Source organism: Pimephales promelas, chromosome 2 (assembly GCF_988280905.1).
Source record: "Pimephales promelas chromosome 2, fPimPro1.hap1.1, whole genome shotgun sequence".
Lineage (NCBI taxonomy): Eukaryota > Metazoa > Chordata > Actinopteri > Cypriniformes > Leuciscidae > Pimephales > Pimephales promelas.
The window spans coordinates 6179033-6206303 of record NC_142770.1 but is presented as its reverse complement, the minus strand read 5'-3'; the positions used below and the strand labels follow the sequence as shown (position 1 = coordinate 6206303).

At 37.6% G+C, this 27271-nt stretch overlaps 1 protein-coding gene across 1 annotated transcript; it reads left to right on the top strand.

The window, feature by feature from the left end:
* Positions 1–301: 301 nt before the first annotated feature.
* On the top strand, positions 302–27190 carry LOC120492930 (uncharacterized). Its single transcript, XM_089121642.1, has 7 exons — positions 302–395; positions 1988–2064; positions 2757–2880; positions 20937–21260; positions 21518–21820; positions 26265–26358; positions 26683–27190. Exons 4-7 carry the CDS (start codon positions 20975–20977, stop codon positions 26708–26710), a joined length of 711 nt encoding a protein of 236 aa, XP_088977768.1. The 5' UTR covers positions 302–395; positions 1988–2064; positions 2757–2880; positions 20937–20974; the 3' UTR covers positions 26711–27190.
* Positions 27191–27271: the final 81 nt, after the last annotated feature.

Below are 27271 nucleotides of genomic sequence, written 5' to 3'. Positions count from 1 at the left end.
TTGAAGTGCCAGTTGACAAATAGATATAAAATACTCAAATAATATTTAAGCTCAGTTGCGGCCATTATTATATCTTTACATCAAAACATGTAAACATTGTCTTGACATAATTCTAACAAAATTTAACCAAATTTCATTAATCAAAATCTAAGATGGCAAAATAGCCCCCAATTGAAGAATCACCCATTTATTGTTAGCATGATAGTTTATTTTGTTTGGGTATATTTACATTAGTATCTTGGACACTAGGTGGCAGTGATTAGATGCACATGGTTGTATATATACGTGGGCATAGGTGACAGGAAATGGAAGACACAGGTAGGGGGAGCACAAACAGTTCTCACCAGACCACGGATTAGAACACACAACTTAGAAACAAGACAAGAAAACAACTGGTATGTTCATCTTTGATGTACTTTTACTTCAATAAACCACAAATCTCAACTGCAATAACGGCTGGAAAGTCGTGTGTGTCTGCGTAGAAACTTCACTCCTACCTGTGCATGATGGCAAAGAAATGTAATTGAATATAGGGCTGGTACAGCCAAGCAAAGATTGCCATTACACTCAAGTTATTCCGAACCTGTTTGATTTTCTTTTTTCTCTTGAACACAAAAGATGTTTTGAAGAATTTGTATGGACAAAATGTTGATGGGCCCAATTGACAACAGAAGTAAAAAACTCAAGCTCAAAATGATGACCAGATTTTAATTTTGGGGTAAACTATCCCTTTAAGAAAATTATTGTACCATCTAATCATTTTTCTCTCATTTAGTTTTATTCAAATTGACTAGCCCTGATCTGCTTTCTTGATAATAAATAGCCTACATTTAAATCTGGGTATAGTTACAAACTGCATCCAATAATTGATGTGCAAATAGCCTATATATATTTCCCCCATCTTCTAAATCAGTTTCAGGTGTTGAACTAAGGCCTAACCGTGGCTTAATAAGCCCTGTCTGTGAAACTGTTTGTTATTGCTTCTATATGCCACGAGGGGGACAGAACAGCTTTATTTAGCCTACATAATTCATATCATGAGTAAGTAATAAAATGGACAGAGGTTAGATAAGCTGCTGTTTAAAAATGTAAATCTGTCCCAAAGGTTTTTTTCCACTTGGACGTTTTTCTACTTAAAATGAATTCTGCATCTGTAAACTATTATCAATAGGGAAATACACATTGTCACTCACACAGGTCACAACAGACCAAAACTAACTCCGAAAAGAAGGTTAGCTCAGACACCCGTCCCAAATGGCACACCTCACACATCTTGCTTTTAAGTTAAAAACAAAAACAAAATGAGTAGGGTTGGGTATCGTTTGAATTAGAACGATTCTGATTCTGATTCCGATTCCTTGTTTCGATTCCGGTTCCTAACGATTCTCAATTCCGATTCTTTTAAGAGGCGGGGTCAAAAAAGTTTAGCTAACCTTACTAACCAATGGCCTTTCTGAAGGAAATAATCCTTTCTGAAGGAAATACTCCTTCTGTAAAAATACTCCTTTTGTCACAAATTTTGCATTTTGCCGAGATTTCGTTATTTTTAGAAAAGTGAAGCCACACTTTGGATCGCCAACGTAAGGTACTCATGTTCGACTCGCGTGGTTATGCCAACACTTCCGGTAGACGCTTCTTCATTGGTGTTGTTCAGCGGTTTCTTCCTCCGCTCGCCGGACTGTGAATATCGAAACTAGGAATCGAATTTTTAACTTTTGAACGATTCCGGGAAAAACGAAAAGTTAGTCTCGGTTCCAATCGATACTCGATTCTCGATACCCAACCCTAAAAATGAGAGAGTGTTTAAGTGTTTTATTTTACACTTTGACGTCGAGAGGCATGCACATATGATCCTCTTTCTTATGTAAATCATCAATGACCAAATCCCCATAGCAACTCTATCATTTAAGGACGTTATAAATGTTTTCACTATGGCAGCTAGGCAACATTCCTTAAACACACAACTCAACTGTCATTTATCACACAGGTGAAGCAGGAACCAGTTCTGTAGCAACACACGAGAGAATAGGATCACACAAACTGCAGCAGCATTCTGGATATCAGGTTGGTCACTTTTTCATCATTTCTTTTAGAGTAAACTTAAAAAGTATGTCATGCTTTGTTACTGTGATCCAAGATACAGTCTTGATCCAAGTTGTAGCTCAATGCTGCACTCTCATTAAAAACACACACAAAAACACTAATATGTACACAGATTTAGAGGGTTCAGAGTATTTATTTTAATCCCCCACATCAATTTCCCACATCTAGTACTATTAGGTGTTTTTCATTTATTTATACAGCGTTCACTTGTTTCTTGATCTAGCCCAAAAAGAATGGAAGTGAAATGTGACAACATGCCCCATAGGTGGGATACATTACTACAGGGCCATATGAAAGCTTGAAATGCTATGTGATCCAATTAAAAAAATATATATTTGCTGGTCCCTATTGACATGGATAGTATTAAAAAAACAGATGAGGTCAATGTGGACCCAAAACTGTTTGGTTGACCACATTCTTCAAAATCTCTTGTGTTGTGTTCCAATCATGAAAGAAACTCATAAAAAAAAATAATTGAAACTCATATTTGCATCTTTAAAACATACTGATAACACAATATGTCTGAGTTTGAATGATTTAATGCGTTTGGCCTGTCACAAAAATTCCAGTAAAGAGTTAACTGCATGGAATGCTTAAACAGGGTTGGGTGCAAACATTCCAGTCCCATGAACATCCTGTTCCTGCTTCCACAGATCATATCAGTAAACTGTTCGAGTTTTGTAAGGAAATATAAACTGCAGCGTAAAAGAGGATCATGCATCTGTTGTCTTCACCTCTTGATGTGAGCAGAATCAGAACAGTAATTCAACGAACCAGGTATGGTGAAGGAATTTTTCTTTCTTGCTTTTCTTTTCTACAGAAGTTCAATTGAGGGTTGAATGATGTTTAATAGTGTTTTCTTTGGGGGTACCCTGGTGGAAAAGAATGCCAGACTAGTTTAGTACTTCTAGTCAAGTGTATTAATGATTATTATGTAGTAAAGCAGAACTTTAAGTGTAGAGGAGAGTATCTCGGTCGCCATCTTGTGAAATAGGCCTCATATTACTGTAGCCTTCAACTAAAATGTTAAGTGTTATTCATACTTATTTGTTTGGCAGTAAAAGTAATTCACGAAGTTTGTCCAAGTGTTTGTCCGTTTATACCTCATTGTAACCACCTGATGCATCACTCTCCAATAGTTCTTAATTTTGGGGGGGAAAATAATTTTTGGGGGGGAATAAAACGAGATTTTGGTCTTATTATTGTTGTTGTTACATTATTTGCCACCCTATAATATGTAAATTATATTATAAGTAAACGGAACATATTTAGCGTTGTCAGGCTTTTATTTGTACTCAACTCAATGGATAAAACAGGAGACGTGCACTCAGGTTTATAGCTGCTGCAACTTTGAGCTGATACAAGATGGCGCTGTTATCAACACTATTGATGTTTTGTGTTCAAAGCTTTTTCCCATCCCTATCCAGTGGTTGAAATGTGTACAAGTTTTGGATTTCCAGTTAAAACAAATGTCTTTTTTAGCGACAGAAATGACGAGCGGGGTGTGTTGAATGGATCCGCTGTTACCAAATATAGCCTAAATGGAATGATGGAGATTTACAATCAACTTAAATGTTTCAGTCATTTCAACTCAAATCAACCAGACTTAAAAAAGATTGAATCTTGTGTAAAGTACAAAAAGTTGAAAATTGCAGTATAGCCATATTGTATTTCCTTCTAGAGGTCAGTGTTGAAGGAGAAAGCCAAATCTTTTTCAAATTTGGTAGAGTATTAAATCAGAGTATTATAATTGTTGTGTCAGTTGTGTGGAATTTGTTGTATTTAAAGACCTTACCTCTGGACTAGTGTTGCTGTGGTTCAGTGCTGAGTAATTCCTTTTAGTTGCTATGGAGATTGTACAGTTTCAAAGTTTCATATGAGGGAAACTTTTCTCTTGATTTCTTGATTTTTCTCTCAAATTTTTCAGTTGTAGCCTATTGACAATTCAACATTCAAGATAACTTTGGGAAATGAGTGAATACAGACAGTGAAACAAGTGGAGGAAGTGAGTGAAAAGTCCATTAAGAATTTCCATGCCTCAAAAACCGCACTCAAACTAATAAATTAATCTTAACTTGGGTTTTCTGAGTAAACAAAGAATAGTAGCTATGTGAATAGTACAGATTACTAGATTTTGTTTTTTTTTTACAAACAAGTTAAGACATTAAAGTTAACTAAGTTTACGGTAAGGTTAAACTTTATTACTCAGCAATTGTCTTTATGCACTACCAAATCTCATTTCTAAATTAAGCTAAAAAAATGTAACAAAAAAAACTTAAAAGCATCAGCATTAACATAATGCAAGTCTTGAAAATGTGGACACTTAAAATAAAACGAAAACCTTATATTGTAGAATTGTGTTAAAAATTAGAATTGGGAATGGGTGGGGTCTTTCAAACCAGCACACTCGCTACGTCATCACTCAACACGCCCCACAAAACCCCGAGCATGCAGAGAGAGAGAGAGAGAGCGAGAGAGCGGTCTTGTTTGGCAGCAGCTCAGGGCAGGCATATTCAAGAATGAACTCTAAGGATATCAGGATGTCAATACTGTTAATGAATAAGGGATTGTTTGGCTTGTTTCTCTTCCTGACTTTTGTTAAAGGTAAGAACAACGCTTTGATGAAATCATAGCCTAGATTGTGCCTACAGACTTTAGTGCGTGAAAGGAAATTCTGAACAATTTACAGTGTATGAAAATTTACGGTTTGGACACGATATGAATACCAGGAGTCAGAGATGCAGCAAGCACATCAGTTTTTTGCTGAAGAATAGTTTGTTCAAGGTTGGGGTTGGTTGGTGTGATGTGTTGTGGAGAGAAGTATGACCCAGCAGTATGCAGCAGTTGGCCCACAGTCTTTAATAAACAGATGATGCTGTCCAAAGGATTTAGAACAGAAAGTTCAATAATGAATGGATACGAAAGTCCTCCAATGGTGTATCAGAAAGTGGGCTAATACGGATCCTCCGTTCAGATAGCAGAGCGATCAAGGTGGTAGACAACACCGATGTGGTGCCAGTCAGTCCAGGTACTTACTTGCAGGACAGGAGCAGTATCAGCAGACAATGTTGGATGGGTACTGCAGGTTCTCTGTAAGCACAGCTTAGTCGCACTCGCAAACACAGTGAGGCTGAACAAACTCTCAGAACACAGGACAAGCACAGAGGACAAGACAGGAACGAAGCGCACAGATATCTCATAAGCATTACTCATTAACCTCCTGAGACCCTGTGTGCACATACGGGGACATCACATTTTTGGTTCTGTGCAGCATAATACTTAATTCTGTGTGACTGGAACATGTTTTTCACAAACGAGGACACTTACACTGCCATCTGGTGGCGTCAGAAGAGAAAAAAAATTAACATAAATAATTTAAAGATGGCAGAGAAAACAGGTCACATGTCACGCAGCCACTCCAGACCAAAACTTCCACAAGGTAAACAATCTAATAACATTTCATTGTTGATTCTTGTTAAGTTATGCATAATAGTGTTGTATGATTAAAACGGCATGCACATTTGACAAACTTTTGTAAAAATAAAGATTTACCAAGCTGCTAACGTTGATGGGACTAAGCTTCGTTGAAACTTGCAAAAAAAAACGAAAATTTGTAGTTGCTTTGAGCTTCGTGGCACACACACACACACACACACACACACACACACACACACACACACTCAACGGGGCGGGGCTTCACTCACGATCGCGCATGCACAGTGCACACATACACACACTCGCGCGCACACACACACACACGCGCACTCTCTCTCTCGCTCGCTCACTCGCTATCGCTTACACACACACACACACATACGCTCTCTCTTGCTCGATCTCCACCGTGGTGGAGCTCTGAAAATCAAAAAATCCCCTGGAAAAGATGTGCTGATTTTTAGAATTGAGCTGGTGCACCTCTCCTGGGCACGAATAAAGCCCATGGAGGGTTCAGGGGCAACAGTTACACAGTCTTTCACACCGGTTAAAGGAGAACTCCGGCGCAAAATGAACCTTTGGTCTAATTACACATTGCTACCTAGTCAACCGTTATCTGAGATTTCTTTTCATGATTGCCGAATGTAAATAGTTTTATCTCTAAAAACAGTTTAGCCTATAACGCTAGTATAATGCTAGTATATAGGGCATAGAGTAATGACAAATAAAAATCGCTTGTTATTACCACTAAAAAGGCTCAAAATAGCCCCATACCAACACGACAGCATAACAAGGGTCCCTACATTCAAAACGAAGCATTGAGAACTTTGTCAGTGTCCATACAGTTTAATAAGCAGATATTTTATACACACAGTCAACTTCGCGAATACAGGAAGAAGCCATCTTTGAAAAATAGTCTCTACCAGTCGATCTACGAACGCCGATCCAAGTGCGCTGAACTGTGCAGAATCTCATATGGTCCGTTGTTTCCAGAAGAAACACAAACACAAACCGTTTATTTGTCTTCAATATGTACACGTAGCCTACTGTTCTCGCTCACCTTATCACCTTATTCACATCTCCCCAGATAGCAAACTGACATTGAATCAACGTGGAAACATGACATCGAAACAACGTTGATCTGACATTGTTTTGCTCATCGAATTAACATTGAACCAACGTCAGACGCGTCATTCTTTCAAAACTAACGGAAAATCAACTTGAAATCAACGCGTTGTTTCAACGTTATGAAAGCAAACCAATTTTCGATTTCATTTAGCTTTGAAGAATGCCGTGTCTGACGTTGGTTCAACGTTAATTCGATGAGCAAATCAACGTTGTTTCAATGTCATGAGAGACGTCGTTTCCACGTTGATTCAATGTCAGTTTGCTGTCTGGGTCACCAGCGCACTTGGATCGGCGTTCGTAGATCGACTGGTAGAGACTATTTTTCCAAGATGGCTTCTTCCTGTATTCGCGAAATTTACTGTGTGTATAAAATATCTGCTTATTAAACTGTATGGACACTGACAAAGTTCTCAATGCTTCGGTTTGAATGTAGGGACCCTTGTTATGCTGTCGTGTTGGTGTGGGGCTATTTTGAGCCTTTTTAGGGGTAATAACAAGCTATTTTTATTTGTCATTACTCTATGCCCTATATACTAGCATTATACTAGCGTTATAGGCTGAACTGTTTTTAGAGATAAAACTATTTACATTCGGCAATCATGAAAACAAATCTCAGATAACGGTTGACTAGGTAACAATGTGTAATTAGACCAAAGGTTCATTTTGCGCCGGAGTTGTCCTTTAAGTGTGATCCACTGTTCCCACAGATAAAAAGAACATTTTTAGTTTGGAGAAGCAGAAGTTTTGGAGCATTGCAAAAAAGAAATCAAATTTTCAATTTGTTTTGGATATGTTTTTTTATGTGGATATTATATATTATTATGGATATTATTTTTCATTATTATATTTATTTTGTTTTTCCATATCAATTTTCAGAAGTTATGCATGCAAGAGTAACAATGAAAAATGTTCAGGCACAATGCTCATGCTGTAAAAAAAAATTTGATTTGCACTTTTTCACACAATGGTGTATTGATTGTTTTCTGTGAATACAGACAATTTTTTGTTTTTTGTTTTTTCAAAAAGTGCTTCATGTTCAAATATAATATCTGGTTATATTTCTTGCTCCCTCCTAACCCCAAAAAGCTAAGAAATCTAAAAGCACACCAAACCAAAACTCAGGTCTCAAGTAGTTAAGATAGACCCACTGTCCTTGCATGAGGACATCATTTTATGCAAAAACTACTTCCTGTACAAAAACAAATTTTAGTTATTATACTTATTAGGTCCTACTTGTCCCAAATAGCAAGAAAAATTATAAAATGCACACCAGGCAAACTCTCAGGTCTCAGGAGGTTAACATTTACAGTGTTTGTTTGTTTACAGTTGTTTATGTTAGCTAGCTTGATAATATTAATCATTTATATTGTAATTAAATAATAAAAAATAGAGATATGTTACGTTATTTTTTCTCTATAAATGTGTTTATAGCCTATATTGCAATATATCTACAATACATCTTGCACGACCACATATCAATCAAATCAAATTAGTGAATTTTAAAATTAGATACTTTCTGATATACTAGTAAATATATTGTGGATAACATATTTTTCAATATACTAAAAGCTTCAATTTGTTATATATTATTCAATATAATGTAATATATTAACACAATATATTATTCTGTATATTTAAGAAATATTAAACCAATTAATATATTGATCATTCATGTATACGGAATATTTTATAAAATAAAACAAAAACATAGAGCATGTTCTGAATGTCTCTTTTGGAGCCACAAAATGGACCTTGTTGTGCCTTGTTGGGGCCCATCTTGTAGTGGTATAGTCTCCATATAAATGACACACCCTTGCATTCTTTAGACTACTAATGAGCTCATGAGTTGAATTTGTGTGATTCAGACATAAAAATGTTCAGTGCTGGTGGACTGGTTTGACAAGTACAGTAGGTTATCCTTTTCTAATATCTCATAATTAACGTGTTTAACTCCAACAGTTGGTGACTTAAAGGGATATTTTTGTTGTTGCCCCCCCCCCCCCCCACACACACACACAAAAGAGAAAATGATATCATTATTTTCGCACCCTCAAGTTGTTCCAAACCTGTATTAGTTTCTTTCTTTTACTGAACACAAAAGATATTTTGAAGAATGTCAGTATCCAAACAGTTGACCCATTGACTTCCACAGTATTTCCAATAGAGAACCATCAACTGTTTCTTCAAAACATTCTTCAAATCATCTTATTTTTTGTTGAACCTTGTGTAGGTTTTGAACGGCATGAAGGTGAATAAATGATGACAGAATTTCTATTTTTTGGGTAAACCATCCCTTTAAGTCTTAGAAAACTGAAAACGGTTCTGTGAGTCTGTGACCATGCAAAATCTCTTATTTGTGCCTTATTTGTGAAAACCCTTTTAAGCACATTAACACTTTGAACAGCATTACACCCCGTGACATTTGACTGCACATGCACATTTTTGACATATACTTAGACAGCAGTTCACGGTTTCCCTCACCAATTAATTCATGCATGATGTAATGCACTATGCTTCTGTAATTGTTTGGAGGTGTGCCGTGTGTGTGTGTGTGTCTGAGGGAGAGGGAGAGAGAAAGAAACATTCCTTCACTTGAAAGCAAACAGCAAGCAAGAGGAGTGACTTGGTTGGAAACTTTTATGAATGAACAGTTTTTGGCTCTGGCTTATTTAAAAATGAATTGCTTTTGAACAGATGTTTTGTAGGTTTAAACTCTAGGAATATTGTAAGCTGTGTCAACGTTGATGAATATGCTGTGCAGATTGTTTGGTTCCTTTTCCTTCTTTTCCCTCTGATTGTTAAAGGTATGATTTTTTTTTTTCTATTAAATGCATCCAACTCTTAATTCAACCTTTTTTTTAGTTAAACAGGATCTTAGGGCTAGTGGATAAATGTCAGCAGAATTATTATTGTTCACCAGCAGCTTTTAACATTAGCTACAGTTATTCTTTTGGACAGTCGTTTAACTGTAATGTACAGGTGTGTCAATTTTATTCTCAGCCAGTCCTTTAGGCTGAAGGCAGTACTTCATCCAACAGTCTGTTGGCATCTGAAACTGAGACTATAGTTAGGGTTGCCAACTTCAGAGTAGAAAAAATGTTGTTCTTTACAGGAAAATAAGGGACACTTAAAATATTTGTACTGCATCACTCGGTATATGTCATTTCAGGTTCATATGCATTTACATTTTTTTCAGACAAACACTTTTGTTTTCCTTAACCTATGTACAATTTAATTTTAAGATCACACAAAAAAGTCACATTACACACAAACCAAACAATAGTTCTGTAAAAAGGGCCACGAAATCGATCCAAATGGTGGAATTTGATTCGTGGTGAAGGTCTCAAGCGTGCTCCGTCTTTTCCATGGCAAAGTGAATTTTAATTAAATGCAACACATTTAATCTTATGTATTAACTCGTTTCATCTGACTCCATAAAATGAAAGGGTTTATCAATGATATCTGTGCATCATTTAATACGTTAATGCTTGACTATTCCTTTTAACTTAATGAAAATATAGTCAAAGTCTGTTAGAATAATCAAGTATAACAATTTATTATGTCAGGGAAATTTATTATTACAATTCCACAAGATAATTGATGCAAACCATCAAATGTTTCAAAGAACAAAGAAGATTACCCAACATGTGCTTACATGAGCTGAGAGTCTCAATACTCTCAACCTCACGGGCTCAACATCTGAATGCAGGAAAGGGCCGCGAACTCTGGTTACATCCTTTTGTCACTGTCAGACCTCATTTCAGATGCAAGCTTCAGTGGAAATTTACTGTATTTCCAGCCTTGCTTACTGGGGGAAGGGTCAAGTTGTTTTTTTTCTCCTCACCTCTAATGTTATGCTGTATTTCTTCCTCAATGCTCTGTCTTCCTGTCCTGTCTACCCCCTTGTTTTATTGTATGTATGTCTGATGGACAGGTTGATGGCTAATTTCACTGGTACTTGTGACTAAGTGACAATAAAGGCTACTACTACTACTACTACTTAGAACAGTGGAAATTAGCATTTACACCTATGGAGTCCCTAAAGACCGTACTCCTTTGTGTGACAGTGATTCCTAAACTTCTTAAAAACCTTACTACCTTTTCTTTTACTTCTTTGGGAATGAGACATTATTACCAGTCACCCTGAGACTTTGAAATTGATACCAAACACTCCCCAATGATGATCACATTCACATTAAAAACATATATTCTTGTGTGTAAGAGTGTGTGTGTGTGCGTGAGTGTCTTCAGAAAACACTGGTCAGACTGATTATATCAACCAGTTCCAGTTTTCCAGTCTTACAGTTCAAAATAGTAGCATTTATCTGAAATGGAAAGCTTTTGTGACATTGTACACTACATTTGAAAGAAATTAAATTAATTTATCAAGGACACATTCAAGTAATCAAAAGTGACCGTAGACATTTATAATGTTACAAATGCTTTTTTTAATTTCAAATAAATCTACTTTGAATCTTCTATAAATCAAGGAATCCTGACTTAAAAAAAGAGAACACATTAATAATAAGAAGAAATGTTTCCTGGGCGGCAAATCACATCAGGATGTCCTCGGGAATATTTGCAATCTTCAAATACAGAATAGACAAACATTAATATGATCAAAAATAAAATGCTACAAAAATAGATGCTTAAATAATGAAAAAGCATCAGCATTTCACTTTTATTTTTAAACTGAGTAACTTTTAATTTACTCAATGCAGCGCAACTGTCCTCAAAATCTTTCCTTCCTAGCTTTTCTGGAGCCAAAGTCACTGATGACATCATTGTATGGCATACATTGGCCAACTTTGTCTTTCCTGGGCCATTGATGATCTCAAAAATGCTTTTCAGCACTGCTTCTGTGTTCATCTGCGCACAAATTTCCTTTGCATATGTCTGTGCATGACATAAACCTGTTTTTTTCGGTAACTGATGAGGTCACCTTTGTTCTTTTGTACAAGGTTAACAGGTACATCAAGCTGCATGTTGGTTGAGTAAGCTTGCTAGTGATGCTAATTTTAGACAAAATGCCAAACCGGGCCACACATTAGGGGTGGGGGTCTCTGAGTTCAAGATTCCTCTCTGCCAAATTTTTTTCTGCCTCCAAAAGGGCCATTTCTGTTGCGTCAATAGTCTTCTGCTTAGAAAGACAGATGGCAAAGTCTTTCCACTGTACCATATTTTTAAAATGATCGGGACTATTCTCATGTTGTTTCAGCAAAGCATCGGTACATCGACCAATGATCTTCACTGATCTGTCTGTCAATCTCCCGTTCCATCCTTCCCTCACTCGTGAACAAAACCCCAAGATACTTAAACTCCTCCACTTGAGGCAGAAGCTCTCCACTAACCTGAAGTGGGCAAGCCACCCTTTTCCGAGTATTTTGATATGATTAATAATATTTGTTTTCGTGAGCCATCTCTGCCTGTTACAGGAGAAGACATGACCAGTTTGTCAGCTGGAAGAAAGTGTTGACTTTGTCACCTAAATAATGACTAACCAATAATGTGAGATGTATTTGACCAATTATTCAGCTTATCTTATCCTGCGAAGCTCTATTTAAAGAAGATGCTTCCTGCTCTGACACATGCTAGAACCACAAACACACACACTGGTGTAACTGTAATCTGATAGCGATCATGTTACAAGCTATTGTTGCATAATACAATTGTAACTAATCAAGTATTAGTATACAGTTATCTATATCTTGTAATGTTATCATAAGTGTATTTATCAGATTGTGTTGAATGTTTGAGCTTTTAATCTTTCTCCCTTGTTTAACTTAATGGGGTTTGGTTTTTAGTTTAGAAAATGTAAGCTTTGCCCTTTACGATGTTTTGCCCTCTTCCATGTATACTGTGTCCTAGAGGCTCTTTTTAGTGTACTATATGGTGGTAAATGTGAATCTTAAAGTAAAGTCTTATGTTTTTTGTTTTTGTAATTCAAACTTTTGTTGAGGACCTGCCTGGAGAACTAGTCAGAGAGATTTGTGGAGTTTACTGGCAGATTGGGCAATTAAGCTAGGAATTTCGCTAATGTCCTACCAAAGGATGGAAGAACATTGCTGAAAGAAAAAGCTGCAGCATTAGAGGTATAGCTGGTGTGTTTCATTGTGTTGGAATTCTGAATTCTATTTGTAAAATCCTAGATAATGTTTGGTCTACTGTGCCAGATAGGCATGCCTTTAAACTACAGTTGAATTTTGATGGTGTACCCCTCTTCAAAAGTACTTGTACAATTCTTGGTTTGTTGCAAGGATAAACTAAGAAACCAGTGTTGATTGGACTGTTTTGTTGTCTAAGGCAAATTCATTGACTGAGTATCATCATCATCATATCTTCATTATCTGGTTCAAGAGCGGAAAATGTTGAGAGATTGGGTTTCTGTCAAAGCAGAAAACTTTCTTTTTGAATGTTGTTCCTGTGTGATACTCCAGCCCACGCCTTCATCACACACTGCATATCGAACAGAATGACATTTCCTTTGGTCACTGCAAGACACAGAACTGATGACAGATAAACACTACATCCATCCCTGTATAAACAGTCAGCACAAGTGCACGACAAAAAATAGTCTAATGTCCACACACTGTCTTAGGCACGTTAGTATTTTATACTACTTTTATGACTCACCCAAAGTTATTTAAAATGATAGTTCAGGTAATATTTTAGGTTCTACTCATGGTAGTAGAAGAAGAATGGAAAAGAGGAAGAAAAAGACAAGTAATGGAGGGAGGAGGTAGATAAGGAATGAGGTGTGGATTTTCAAAATATTGTCAACTATTATATTAACTTTTGTTTACAGAGAAATCCAATCTGGAAAGTGCAAAGTGCTGAATGGTGCCTTTAAAAGACAGTTCTACTGAAACTGAACCAAGGCCATTAAGGGACATTCAGGTGTGATATAACCAAAAAGACTTTTCATCTTTGGAGCAAATGAATATTTTTTTTTATTAGATCTGAGAGCTTTCTGTCCCTTCATAGACAGAACATAATCCATGTAACTTCAGTGGTTTAAATAGTATGAAGTGATGGGTTACTTTAAAGATGTTTAAATACCTTTCTGGGCCTTATTGAAAGTGCTAGTTGTGTTGACTGTAATTGGAGAGAAACCAATCTAGAGTTCATCAAAAATATCTGCAGTTGTGTTTCAAAGATAAATTAAAGTCTTACAGGTTTGGAACGATATGAGGGTTGAATATCCCTTTGAGTAGAAAGTGTGTAGAAAACCAGTGGTTCGCAAGGCAGATGTTGTCCTTATTAAAAACATGAGACATAATAGATTACCCAGCAGGGACACAACGTCATAAGACGTTGATACTTGGTTACATTTCAGTTGCGGTCAGTATTTTATAGTAGTGGTGTCGGGTGCGTATGTATTATACAGAACATATTTTGTATAAACTGTTGAGTTTTTTTAAAAGCTGTTTAAATGTTTATTGTGAACAAGCATTTCTCCTAAATGGCTTCTCCTAAAACCCATTGAAACGTTCGATGACACATAGGCCTATAGTGTGAGAATGTGCTTTACATGAGTCTCCTAAATTCAAATCTGTTGGCGCTGAGCCAGAGACACAACTGTTCAATGTTTTCAACCATTCATTTTTATTTATATTTTTCTGACATTTTAAATACAATTGAGGAAGATAAGCAAAAAAAAAAAAAAAAAGAGTGAGAGAGAGAGAGAAAGTATTGCGTCGGCAATATATCTGCAGCATGCAGGACTTTACTCACCTGAGGGTCTTTAACCCATCTGAGCTATTGTGGGTCAATTGTTGTGGGTCAATTAGCTTTTTTTAAACCAAAGAGAAACTTTGAGAACGAGGAACGAGGGCAATTTATCAGACTCAGGGTGTGGTACTGTGTGCATCTCTCACATCTGAAATGATGAAAAACCTGTTCTGCTGCTGCGAGTAGCGCGGGAGTGGGTTTTCCTAACTTCCTTTTATATCTCAAGCAAGCCTCATCTTCTTAGACATACACGGATTACTTGATTCCCTTAGTTTATGAGATAAAAATGAACACTTTGTCTTACTTATTTCTTTGCTTCTCGATCGGTAAGTGGCTAGTTCTGTTTGCTTGAATTGGAGAAATAATTTTATGTTATTTATTATTATTCTATGCGAAACAACGCATTGCAAACCGCTGACGCATCACCCAAATAGAGGGAAAACAGCGTGTGTTTCAAAACAGTTTAAGCAGTTTAAGACACCATAAAATAGTCATGACATGATTTATATGACTGTTATTTGAGAAGTGTTTATTTTATTGATTGGGATGGGGCTCTTGGTCACGGATGACAGCGATCAACCGTCTAAACAATAAACACACCTCAGCTTTCCGTGTCAGTTCCGAAACTGCTCTTTTTTGTTCATCTCCCAGCAAATAGGCTATTGTGTGTTTGTTCAGGAAACGTCTTTTTTTCTCTCATCACATATCAAGGTTTGAGTGTAAAACTACCCTCCGTGTGGAAAACTGGAACTGATTGATGTAATCAGTCTGAATCAGTGTCTTCTGAAGACAAGAGGACCTGCTTGAACAACACACACACACACACACGCACACACACACACACACACACACACACACATACACACATACACACACACACACACTTGTAGAGGAAGCTCACACAAGAATATGTGTTTTTAATGTGAATGTGATAATCTTTAAGGACTTTAGAATCATTTCAAAAGTCTCAGGGTGACTGGTAATAATGTCTCATTTCCAAAGAAGTAAAAGAAAAGGTAATAAGGTTTTTAAGAATATAGAAATATCTTGCACACAGAAGGGTGTGTCTTTGAGTTAATCACTTTCTACCTTTTGTCTGAATGCAAACTCTCCTTCCCCCAGTAAACATGGTGGGGGGATTCAGTCCATTGTAGTTTGGTGACTAGATCAGGTAAATTTGGTGATTAGATCAGGTAAGGTCCGGCTCTATTTAAGGAAATGCACAAGAGTTCAGGGCTGCTATTCTGTATCAGATCAGCCCATGATGCTGGGTCTTCCGAGACTCGGCATTCATGTTTAATATGTTGGGTAAAGTTCTTTGAAACATTTAATGGTTTGCATTGAGTATCTTGTGGAACTGTAATAATACATTTACCTGACAATAAATTGTTATACTTGACTATTCTAACAGACTTTGACTTTATTTTCATTAGAGTTAAAAGGAATAGTCGGGCATTAACGTATTAAATGATGCACAGATATCATTGATAAACCTTTTCATTTTATGGAGTCAGATGAAACGAGTTAATACATAAGATTAAATGTGTTGCATTTAATTAAAATTCACTTTGCTTGGAAAGACGGAACACGCTTGAGACCTTCACCACGAATCGAACTCTGCTATTTGGATCGATTTCGTGGCCCTTTTTACACCCTATAGGCAAATTTTTTTTTGCTGTAGCCTATTGGCGTTTCGTCAGCCCATTCTCACCCCCAAGGTGTCGCCTAACTGACGCCTTGAGAAGCATTTTGACCATGCTTCAATATCTGATGCTTAGGTGCCCTTTAGCGTCAGTAAGATGACGCCCTAGGATCGCGTGTACCCTACCCCCACCCCACACCTAAACCTAACCGCGTCCTCTAACTGACGCTTTCCTTTAGCGTCAGTTAGATGACGCTGTAGGATCGCGTCATGTAAGCATGGTCAAAGGTGACGCCTTGGGGTGAGAATGCGTTGGTTTCGTCCAGACGGATTTGGGACACTGAAACAGACAGTAGGGTGTGTCAACGTCTATGCGACTAGCGCGTTTATTTTATTTATTTTGTCATAAAGGTGTAGACCTGGGCCAGTGTCAGTGGTTATGTAGGCTACGTGTTAACACTTGGCTTGACTGACGTCGGCGAGAGACAGGTTTTGAAATCGCAGGACATTGATTTCGGTTTTTATTAATAATGCTATTTTTTATGAATATTTTATTAGTATTGGTTTTTATTGAAAATGTTGCGTTTGATGGTTATTGTCGAAGGTAAGAAACAAGAATAACCTTTTGGTTAATTAAATTCTGCTGTTTATTGCCCTGTTTTAGTCTATACGTTTTCTCTGCACAGAGCTATTTGTCTTTTTAATTGTTTATTTTTTTGCATATGTTGCTCTTATAGTGTCGTTATTGTCGTGGACTCCGCTTTTAGAATTAGTGGTTTTTATTATCGCTTTGGCTGTGAACGGGTTTAGACTTCACGTATGGTTTAATAGGATTTAATTTTTGTTTAAATCTGCATAGTAGGCCTACATTTTAGTTTAGCTTAAAATGTGCTTTAGTTACAAAGACATTATGGTAAATGTTTTTCGTAATTAAATTCATCATGTTTTCATTTGGCTGCAGGCACCCCTCTCTTTAATCATCAATACAACTTGTAGCATAGGCTACAACCTTAATTGTAATATGTACTGGACATGCAAACAGCAAAAACAGGACAGATCAACATCTATTCATTTTTCACGTGAATCTGTGAATACAGAAATAAATGACAGCTTCCTCAAGCCTTGAGTTAAAACACCCTCGTCCGGAATGTAGAATCCATAACAAAAGATGTTCGCACATGCTCAGTCTCCAATAACGGTGCTTTAAACCTCTTGACAAACTGAAAGACGTAAATTACATTTTTATGCTAAATAGAAGATATAGCTTAGATTGGGTAACACTTTACAATAATAGTACATGAATAATCATGTACTATTGAATGAATAATCATGTACTATTGAATGATGTGAATAATCATGTACTATTGAATGAATAATCATGTACTAATACAATAGTACATGAATAATCATGTACCTGAATTAATAATTACTTTACCATGTGGAACTAACCTTATGAGTCATATGAATTCCTGCATGAATAAATCATCTTAACCACACATTAGCCTACATGCTTGTTAATGAATGTATTAATTAACATTTCGGTGTAAACAAAATCAAACATGTTCTAGATCAGAAGAAAGTTACTAAAAGTGCACAATGTAAAATTTTTCATAAATTTGCAATGTTGCAATGTTTCCATTTAACCTTACTAATTGAACACACAATGATGCATTCATCATTAAAAACAATTTAATCTAATTTGGTTTAAGTAATTCTACTGCTGCCATCAAGAGTGAAATACCTACACTAACATATTCATTAAATAAATTAAAATCAATGGTGGTTATTTATGTGGTTATATTATGGATTGGTTTATTGTCTTTATAATGCAGTTGGATGTTAGTCAGTTAGGGTTCTTGCTCTTCTTTTGGGCCACAAAATATGTCCATTTACTAGAGCACGTTTGATTTAGTTTACCCCGAAATGTTAATTAATCACAGAATTCAGGATGACCAGACGTTATCCTAGCGATCAAACGACGACAGAACAATGCAATATCAAGTTAAAATCACTTTAAAGCTAAATATTTAAAGTAAAGTACTTTATGTTAACTCAGAATATTTAAAGCGATATCTTTCCAAATGATAAAAAGACGTCAATTGGGAGAGCGCAGGTGTTGTAACAGCCCATGTGTGACCGGATGCTGCCTGTCATTGACTTACATAGGCAAAACTTCTGTGGGCACATAACAGAATTTTTTGCGATTCCTTGAAACTGCGACGGATTTTGAGTTAAGAGGAGTTCTGTGAGATCAGGTTGCAACACCACTGGGACTTTTTTATGGCATCAAATGGGCACCTATTTTAGTCGTCTCCATTTCCCCTTCAGAAGGCCAAATGCCCTTTCTATCACAACTCTGGTGGAGCTGTGGACTGTGTTCATTTTTTTCTGTATTTGGGACAAGTGCCCATTATCTCTGTATGGTGTAATGAGCAATGTGATGAGTGGGTATGCAGAGTCTCCAAGCAGGCGATAGTCACTTCTCATCACATCCTGGAGATGGCTATTTAATGGGCAGTTTCGAAATACTCTAGCATCGTGCACAAACAGACCCTGGCCAACCAGTGTACACATCCAGGAACCTCATTTGTGATGTACATACTGCTTGGAGTTGAATACTTCCGTGTCCTTTCCTGTTTATGTAACTGTTTCTATGGAATGTGGGTGCTAGAATGGGAATGTGTGTGCCATCGATTGCTCCAATGACTCCAGGAAAGCCAGTTTTGTCATGAAAGCCATTTGCAATCTTTTTTTTTTTTTTTTGGTTTGCAATCCTCTCTGGGCCATTGAATTGGTTACTCAGTGAACAAAGGACCTTGCAAATATCTGAAAAAATATATATAATGAAGGGTTCTTTCTGACATATCAAAACAGGCTGCAGTCGATTTAGAGTTATGTTTAAAAGTAGCATAATTCTTTCCAACGTTTCTTATTTGTATATGTGGAGCCCTGCTGTAGAAAAAAGCAGCGCGTTGATTAAAATGAAATTCATTACATACATGGAAAAGAAAACACATAAGCATACAACGTAACATATCTGCGTCAAATAACACCAGATAAAATTAAAACAATGTGGGATTTGCAAACCACATAGAATGCAGTGTCTGTTTGTCATGTTCACAGAGAGAATGGATAACTTTGACAAGAAAAATCTGTCAAGAATTTATTCTCGTTGATCAGCGCATGCATTTTTTTTAGGTAATTTTAGAATCATTGATAGTTTATTTTGTTTAAGTTACTTTTTTTGGACAAAGTACATTGTTAAACTGCATTGCATGTTTTATTTTGTGCAAATAAACCTTTTCTTGGTTCACTTGATATTTCAGAACATTTTAACCAAATGCTTGCAAAAATTGGTGGGGACAAAGTCTGCCATTTCAAAAAGTCGTGGGGGACATGTCCCCAGCGTCCCCAGTGTAAATGACACCTTTGGGATACAAGCCAGGCTTGCTGTATTGTTGATGGAATGTGCTCTGAGGCCATTCAACCTAAATTCCAGAAATAAATCAAATACTACTACTTCCTAATTTTTCAGTCAGTAGCACCAACATTTTGATCTAACCGCAGGTGATACAGAAACAAACAAAAGCATTCTCATTCCATGAGCTAACAGTTTTCAGGGTGGGTCAGAATCTGAGAGTGAGCACCTTTTCTAAAATATTGGTGTTAAACATGTGATAAGAGAGGTAAGAGAGAAGAGTACACGTGTGTGTGTGTGTGTGTGTGTGTGTGTGTGTGTGTGTGTGTGTGTGTGTGTGTGTGTGTGTGTGTGTGTGTGTGTGTGTGTGTGTGTGTGTGTGTGTGTGTGTGTGTGTGTGTGTGTGTGTGTGCGCGCGCGCGCGCGCGCGTGTGTTTGAAAGGAAAGGAGAGTAATTCAGGCAAAGAGGAGTGTGAGAATGTGTCTCTGCAAGATGAGTCACTGCAATGCAACAGTCGTTTAACTGTCTCTCTCAAGATACCAACGACGAAAATGCTCAGAATGCTTTTTTTTATTGGCTACTTGTTTGTTTTCCTATTGATCAATGAAAATATGAACAACTTAAATCAAATGAAAAGTTAATCCAGAATTGAAGATTCTTTCATCATTTCTCACCTCTTTCCGCTTCAGAAAAACAGTTTCCTCTTTAAAAAACCTTAGTTGGTGGAACAACAAGGAAGGGAGGGAGGGAGAGAGTAAGAGAGGATGTGCTGAAAGAAGAACGCGCTTGTGGGATGCAGCAGTTTTGGTGCTGGCTTATTCCACAATAGAATTGCCTTTGGAGTCGGGTGATTTTTTTTTTTTGAAGGTTTAAACTTTAAACTATAGGATATCGGCCGTTGTCAACGTTGATAAGATGGATATGCGGTGCAGACTGTTTTGTTACTTTTTTTTGTTTCTTTTCCTGCTGACTGTTGATGGTAAGAACGACTTTTTGATTAAATTCAACTCCAACCATTCTGATTTGTGAAAAGTTTCACAGTGCAGTTTGGGTCAGTTAACCTTACTTTTCTGATTTGTGAAATGTTTCATGTACAGTGTTGGCCAGTTAACCCTTCTTTGATACCTTAACTTAGGCTACCTATTCAGTTTTGTGAAAACTAATTCTAAACTGCCCTGTGAAAGCTCTCACAAATCAGAAGAGTGAAGCTAAACACCAGAAAGGTTTGTGAAGTGAAGAACTGTTAGGTTAAGGAACCAATGAAGGGCTAACTGACCAAACATGTCATTTCACATACCAGAAAAGTGTTTTAGAGTAAATAATCGGGGTTACCCAGTAATCATGTTCTCCTTGTGAAGGTTATACTGTGATAGTCAATGACCCTCTCTTACGCAAGAGTCACCTCTAAATATGTTGCACTTTTACAGTAAATGCACATTGTTCTTAACATGGCTTCTCCCCCATCTTTCTCTGTGTTTCAGGTGTGTTTGGGACAGATGCAGTGAAAACACTGGAAGTGATGGAGGGAGATCCTGTCTCTCTCTCATCACAAAGGGAATTACCAGAACGATGTGTGATTGTGTGGAAATGTGGACTTGGAAGTTCTGCCACTCCTGTTGTTAAAATGGGCATAAAAAGGTCATATACAGAATATGAGCGATTCAGAGGCAGACTGCAGCTGGACAATACGACTGGATCGCTCACCATCACAAACACTAGAATCACAGACTCTGAACTGTACGCACTACAGATCAGCACCAGCAACAGCGGTACTACAGAAATTAAATACAGAGTGATTATATATGGTAAGTGCTCTCAAAATACTATCAAGGTCATTGTGAGAACTTTTAATACTGTCGTTTCAAACTGAAAATTTAAGCTTGTTTAACACATGAAACTTAATTTTATTTTTCTTTAGGGCGTTAAACACACTCTTAAAATCTCAGTACAGGATTTGGTTAAAAGCCTTTGGCTAATGTTTAAATGTGACAAGCCTCAAGTGGCTGAAAGACGGATCAGCAGAAGTTCTGTCTTGTGTTTATTGATTTTCTCATGTTTCCAGCTCGTCTGCCCATTCCTGTCATCAGAGAGTTGCAGTGTCCTTCATCTGAGAGATTGAGCAATTCAGGATGTGTGTTTGTGTGTTCAGTGAAGAATCTGACACACTATGACAATGTGACTCTCTCCTGGTATGCAGGAATGAGTGTATTGTCCAGCATCAGTGTGTCTAATATCAGCATCAGTCTCTCTCTACCTCTGGATGTGGAATATCAGGATAAAAACACTTACAGCTGTGTGATCAACAATCCCGCCGGCAACCAGACCACACATCTGGACATCAGTCGACTCTGTCACACATGTGAAGGTACGTCTGCGCTGATTTTTTTTACGGAGCTTCGCTTTTTAATTTGCTGGTCTCCAGTGTGAAGCGTGTTTTATAACACCGTTAAAGTAACTATTTGTTCTACATCATCCCATATACCGTATATTACATGTACAATGATACAAATAAACTGACTAGTTAAAAAAATGTGATTAACATATTATAATGCTCAACAGTAACTAATTCCACAGTTTATTACAATGACTCACTTAAAGCAGCATTGATACCATCTCTGTCTGACTTCTCAGTATTTTTACCTGGACGTATTTAATGTTGTCATTTATATTTTGACAATTTTACACATTGATATTCCAGTAAAGGAGTGATTTGTTCATACTTCACAAAAACACTTGAGTAGTGGCTTTCTTTTCTTCTTAAGCCACTTCCGTGAGGGAAAGTATGTTTGACGCTACACCTGTTTTAAAGGGTTAGTTCACCCAAAAATGAAAATTCTGTCAGTATTTACTCACCCTCATGTTGTTCCAACCCCGTAAGACCTTCGTTCATCTTCGGAACACAAATTAAGATATTTAAGATATTAAGATCGCTCCTGCATACAGTCCATAGGCTTCTTGAGGGACTGGCTCTTGCTGTCCCCGAAAAGTCATTAAAGACATCGTTAAAATAGTCCAAGTGACTACAGGGGCTCAATCTTAAGTTTATCAAACGACGAGAACACTTTTGTGCGCAAAAACAACAACAAAAATAACGACTTTATTTCAACTATTCACTTCCTTCTCCATGGGCCTGTAGTCAGTTAACGTAGTGTGATTGCGTAGAGCTACGTCACACGTAGGCTCACTATTGGCCGACGCTGGTCATGTGTGTGATGCGTGTGACGTACAATAACAGAAGCTTACGCTATTAAACTAGTAACCTGACTCGAGGCAGAGGGAGAAATAAACGAATAGTTGAAATAAAGTCGTTATTTTTGTTGTTTTTTTGCGCACAAAAGTGTTCTCGTCGTTTGATAAACTTAAGATTGAGCCCCTGTAGTCACTTGGACTATTTTAACGATGTCTTTAATGACTTTTCGGGGACAGCAAGAGCCAGTCCCTCAAGAAGCCTATGGACTGTATGCAGGAGCGATCTTAATATCTTAAATATCTTAATTTGTGTTCCGAAGATGAACGAAGGTCTTACGGGGTTGGAACAACATGAGGGTGAGTAAATACTGACAGAATTTTCATTTTTGGGGGAACTAACCCTTTAACAAGACTTTAGCTTTATTGTAACAAAAAGGTGAAAACTTGAAGACAAAACTCTGTGCTCCAAAACAAACAGTGTTGTGTAATGTAGAGTCCCTTTCAAACAGCGCGTTGATCCCGGGAAATTGCCAGAGTGTCTTCTGTGTGAACACAAACATGACCCGGGATTGATACCGGGACTGATCCCGGGTTGGGGGCCTAGTAACATTGCCGGAATCAGTCCCGGAGCGTGCGCTGTGTGAACAAAAGCCAGGACCAATGCCAAAAAAAGTGTGTGTCATAGTGATGGCGCTCGTGCCATCCCGCGACTCTGTTGCTCTTAGAAGAAAGTTTGTGTTCGTCATCAACAAAGAAAGGACGAACAAATGTCTGCAAACTGGAACGAAGCAGAGACCAGGAGCTCCTCACTATCCGTACTGAAGCTGAGATCGTTCACCAGCTTTGTGAAACGGTATGCGCGTGTACATGTTTTTGACGCGTACGTTACACATCTCATCCTGACGTCACGTGTCTTTCCGGGATCTTTCCGGGTTGTGTGTGAACGCACTCACAGATCTCACTGCAGAACATGAAATCCACGGGCAGGAGTCGAATCCAGATCCAACTCCTCACACCTTACATAAACCTAAACCTACCCAGCTCCATCCCCTGATTCCCAAACCCACCCTTAAACCTACCCAACTCCACCCCTCAGATCTGGATCCGACTCCGCCCCCTGGATCTTGTGTACTGCAATGAGGTGCTACTGCGATTCGATGCTAATCACGTGACTAATAACAAACGAGGCCTCGGTTTGTGTGAAAACGTCATTGGTTCAGTCTGAGTGTCGCTTCCAGATAAAGGGGGTACGAAACTCGTGCCACCTTCTGGGTGTTGCAGGAGTAGCAGTAGCAGGTGTTGTGTCAGAGAGTTATAGAAATCTCATTGGCATTGTTGGTAATGTGTCATATGTGTGTTAGGGCTGTATATTATTACATTATATCAGGTTAGAATACTTATATTGTTATTAATTTTAGCAGTAATTATTTGGATTTTTGGATCTGGACTGCTTTTTGTTTTGGATTGCACTTTTGGATTTGTTTGCTTTTTTCGACTCTGGTAATGGCGTCATGAAAGAGGAGATCCTCCCCCGTCTGGGCTCAACAGGGCTCAGCATCAGTATCTTCATTTAGGCTATACCAACGGGCTCTGGCATTTTTATGTTCCCATGTATCCTCTGTTCTTTGTGAAAGGTTCTTTTTCAAGGCTGGAGAGGTTTTGTCCAAAAAGAGGAATCGTCTAAACCCCAACACACTTGAATCATTTTTTTTTTGTTTCTCAATATAAATCTATTATAATCGTTCCTTATCCCGTTCCTCTATATCCCATGAGCACAACACTACACTTAAACTAGCAGTTCACTGCACAAAACACCAGAAACAATTCTTAACTTTTCTGACCCTAGCCTACATTGTGCAGTTTACTTTATTAAACTCCCTGCAATCACTGCACTCAACACATTGTCATACTGTCACTATCCAAACAATTTATGAATAATTCATGAACTGTGTGTGTGAAAGTTGTCGCTGCACAAGTAAATTCAGAGAGAGAGAAAGATAGCGAGAGGGGGGGAGGGTGGGGATCATTGGTTCAGAATTAATTAATTTGTCTGTTACTTCTTTGTACAGTAGATAGGTGTCACTAGTGAGCAATGCTGAATGAAGCTTTGAGTAATGAACCTTTGGGTAAAACAAAGGGCTGCAAGGTCTCAGTGGTTCAGAAAGCGTCATTTTGCCCTCACTACCCTCTGCCCTTGCCACATCACATCCTGTTTAAGATGGCTACCATCACTCCCCTCTGCCCTTGCCACATCACTTCCTGTTTAAGATGGCTACCTTCAGGAAGTCCCCAAAAAGGGGTGCAATTCTTTCCCCTTACCACCGGGGGGAGTGCAGACAGCCATTACATTAAAGGTTCTATATGTAACTATTTTTATAAAAATGAATCCTTTTTTTTATTGCCTGTGTTTGAAGGGGTTGTAATCACACATTGCAACGATCCACTTTTCGGGTTTTGCCATTACCTCTGAAGGCCAATATTCTTATTTATATGCGAGGTCTCCGGGTCGGATTTCCTGCGAAATCCATCAGAAGTGCTCCCGAGTCCCGAGCCTCTCTATCCTACAGTCTATCATGCGAACAACAGCACTTCAGCTGACGACATGGAGTGTGATAACCCCCCAAAACGTCCTGCCTCCAGCACAACACAGACTCCAACACAAACTCCACATAAATATAAAAAACAAAAAAAAGATTTATCTGCTCAAGCTCGTCAGGCAAAACGTGAATCTGATCGACTCCGGACGAAAACGCGGATCAACATAGTAAACTCTAGAGAAATAGCAAGGTAAACTACATGAAACATGACATGAATACAAAAAAAGAATGTTCCAGGATAACATTAGTATAACATTTAGTATGTAACTTATTTTATTTACTAGATCTACTGACTAACGTCGTCATCCCACTACCATATTGTTTATACACATTTCCAGACGCGTTCAGTACAGTATTGTCACTTCCTACGATCTTACTGATACACTGAAACTGTTTTTGTTATCATATTATACATTCACCTGTGTTGACATTGCTGATTGTGAAAGATACACGAATAGTTAGAGAAATGGCTTATGCTATATAACATCACATGTCGGCTAAATGCAGTTTATTGTAACATTATCATGGTACGAGCACAGAGCATTAGTTCAACGTCAAGCTGATAAAAGTAAGTTGGGCTATTATTGTACCTGCAGTGGTAGTTTACATTAGTTTCCAGCATGTTGTGTGATGATTTTGCCGTTACATTGAAAGTCTCCGTGTGGCCGGTAGTGAATGCTCGCTCTTGAGATTGATCACGCACACGAGCGCTCTTGTTGCATTCTAAAACATCACCGCTAGAGGTCGCTTAAAATCGCATACAGCACCTTTAAGTAACATTATTAATAGACTTATGGCTCCTACAACTTGCATTTTACTCTTTTTGAAAGTATGTAACCCAGTGTGTTGCTCACTACATTTTGTTTCGTGTTATATAGTTTACATTAAAGTAAACTATAAAGTCAGAGCAATATTTGCCTGTTGTTTAACCATTTTAAACAGGGTTCTGTCTTGACATTTCGTTTTGATATAGATCAGACCAGACATACCAACTTTAATTACTGTTCTTTTTCTGTATTACAGATAAACGCCTGCATTTCCTTTTTCTTTTACTACTGCCGATACCTACTATGGCTGTGATATATCTCTGGAAACAAAGAAAACGGTGGATTAACAGGTATAAAATAAATGCATTTAAAAAATGCAACTTGCACAGTCATAAAAGTTCACCTAGAAATAAAATGTCAAATATTATTTTTCTTACCCTCATATTGTTGTATTCTTTTGTCAAACCTAAAAGCTTTGTGGAGCTGCATTTTACATTTCCTTAAGTATTCTACTGTATTTTATTGATGCAACTGTGGGCTATTTAATTTCATAACTGCATAACTATAACTATAAAAAGGTAATCATATAAAGTACTTGGGTTTTGTCAATCCTGTGTGAGTGGTTCATAAGAATAAAGCGTTACCATTGCTCTGTTGTGTTTTCTTCTTGAAAGGTGCTGTGTGGAGACATGCCACAATTGAGAAGGGGAAAAGAAGTACTGGAGATCAGGAGTGGAATGGAGGACAGCAATGCCTTATTGAGACCAGTCATTCAGGCACATGACTTGAAGGGATACTTCACCGAATAGCATAAAGCTTTGTATCAGTAGAGACCCGGTTGTGCAACAAGGAATAGTTGCGGATGGAGGAACAAGAGGCGGACTGAACAAGACCTGCTTGAAATTAAATTAATAACTTTTAAATAGTTATTTTTTCACATGTAAATAAAACTTTTTACATTTGCCACGCAAATAGTATTTGTAATTTTTTTACGTATGTTAAGCTGCTCTCAAATAATAACTAGAGTCAAAATGCCATTTCAAAATGCCAAGATATCCCTTCCCCCAATACGTTGCAATGCCTTTTTTTTTTTTTTCTCTCTCACACAAACCGCTCGTTTCATGTCTTAGGTTATCAATGTGTACTTGCATGTATGAGTCATTAAATCATGTTTAATTTGGACTTCTCTGTGCATGCTCTTTGAGGTGGACCCCCTAAACCTGCATTATATGACGGATAGACGTCAACGGTTTGACCAAAAAA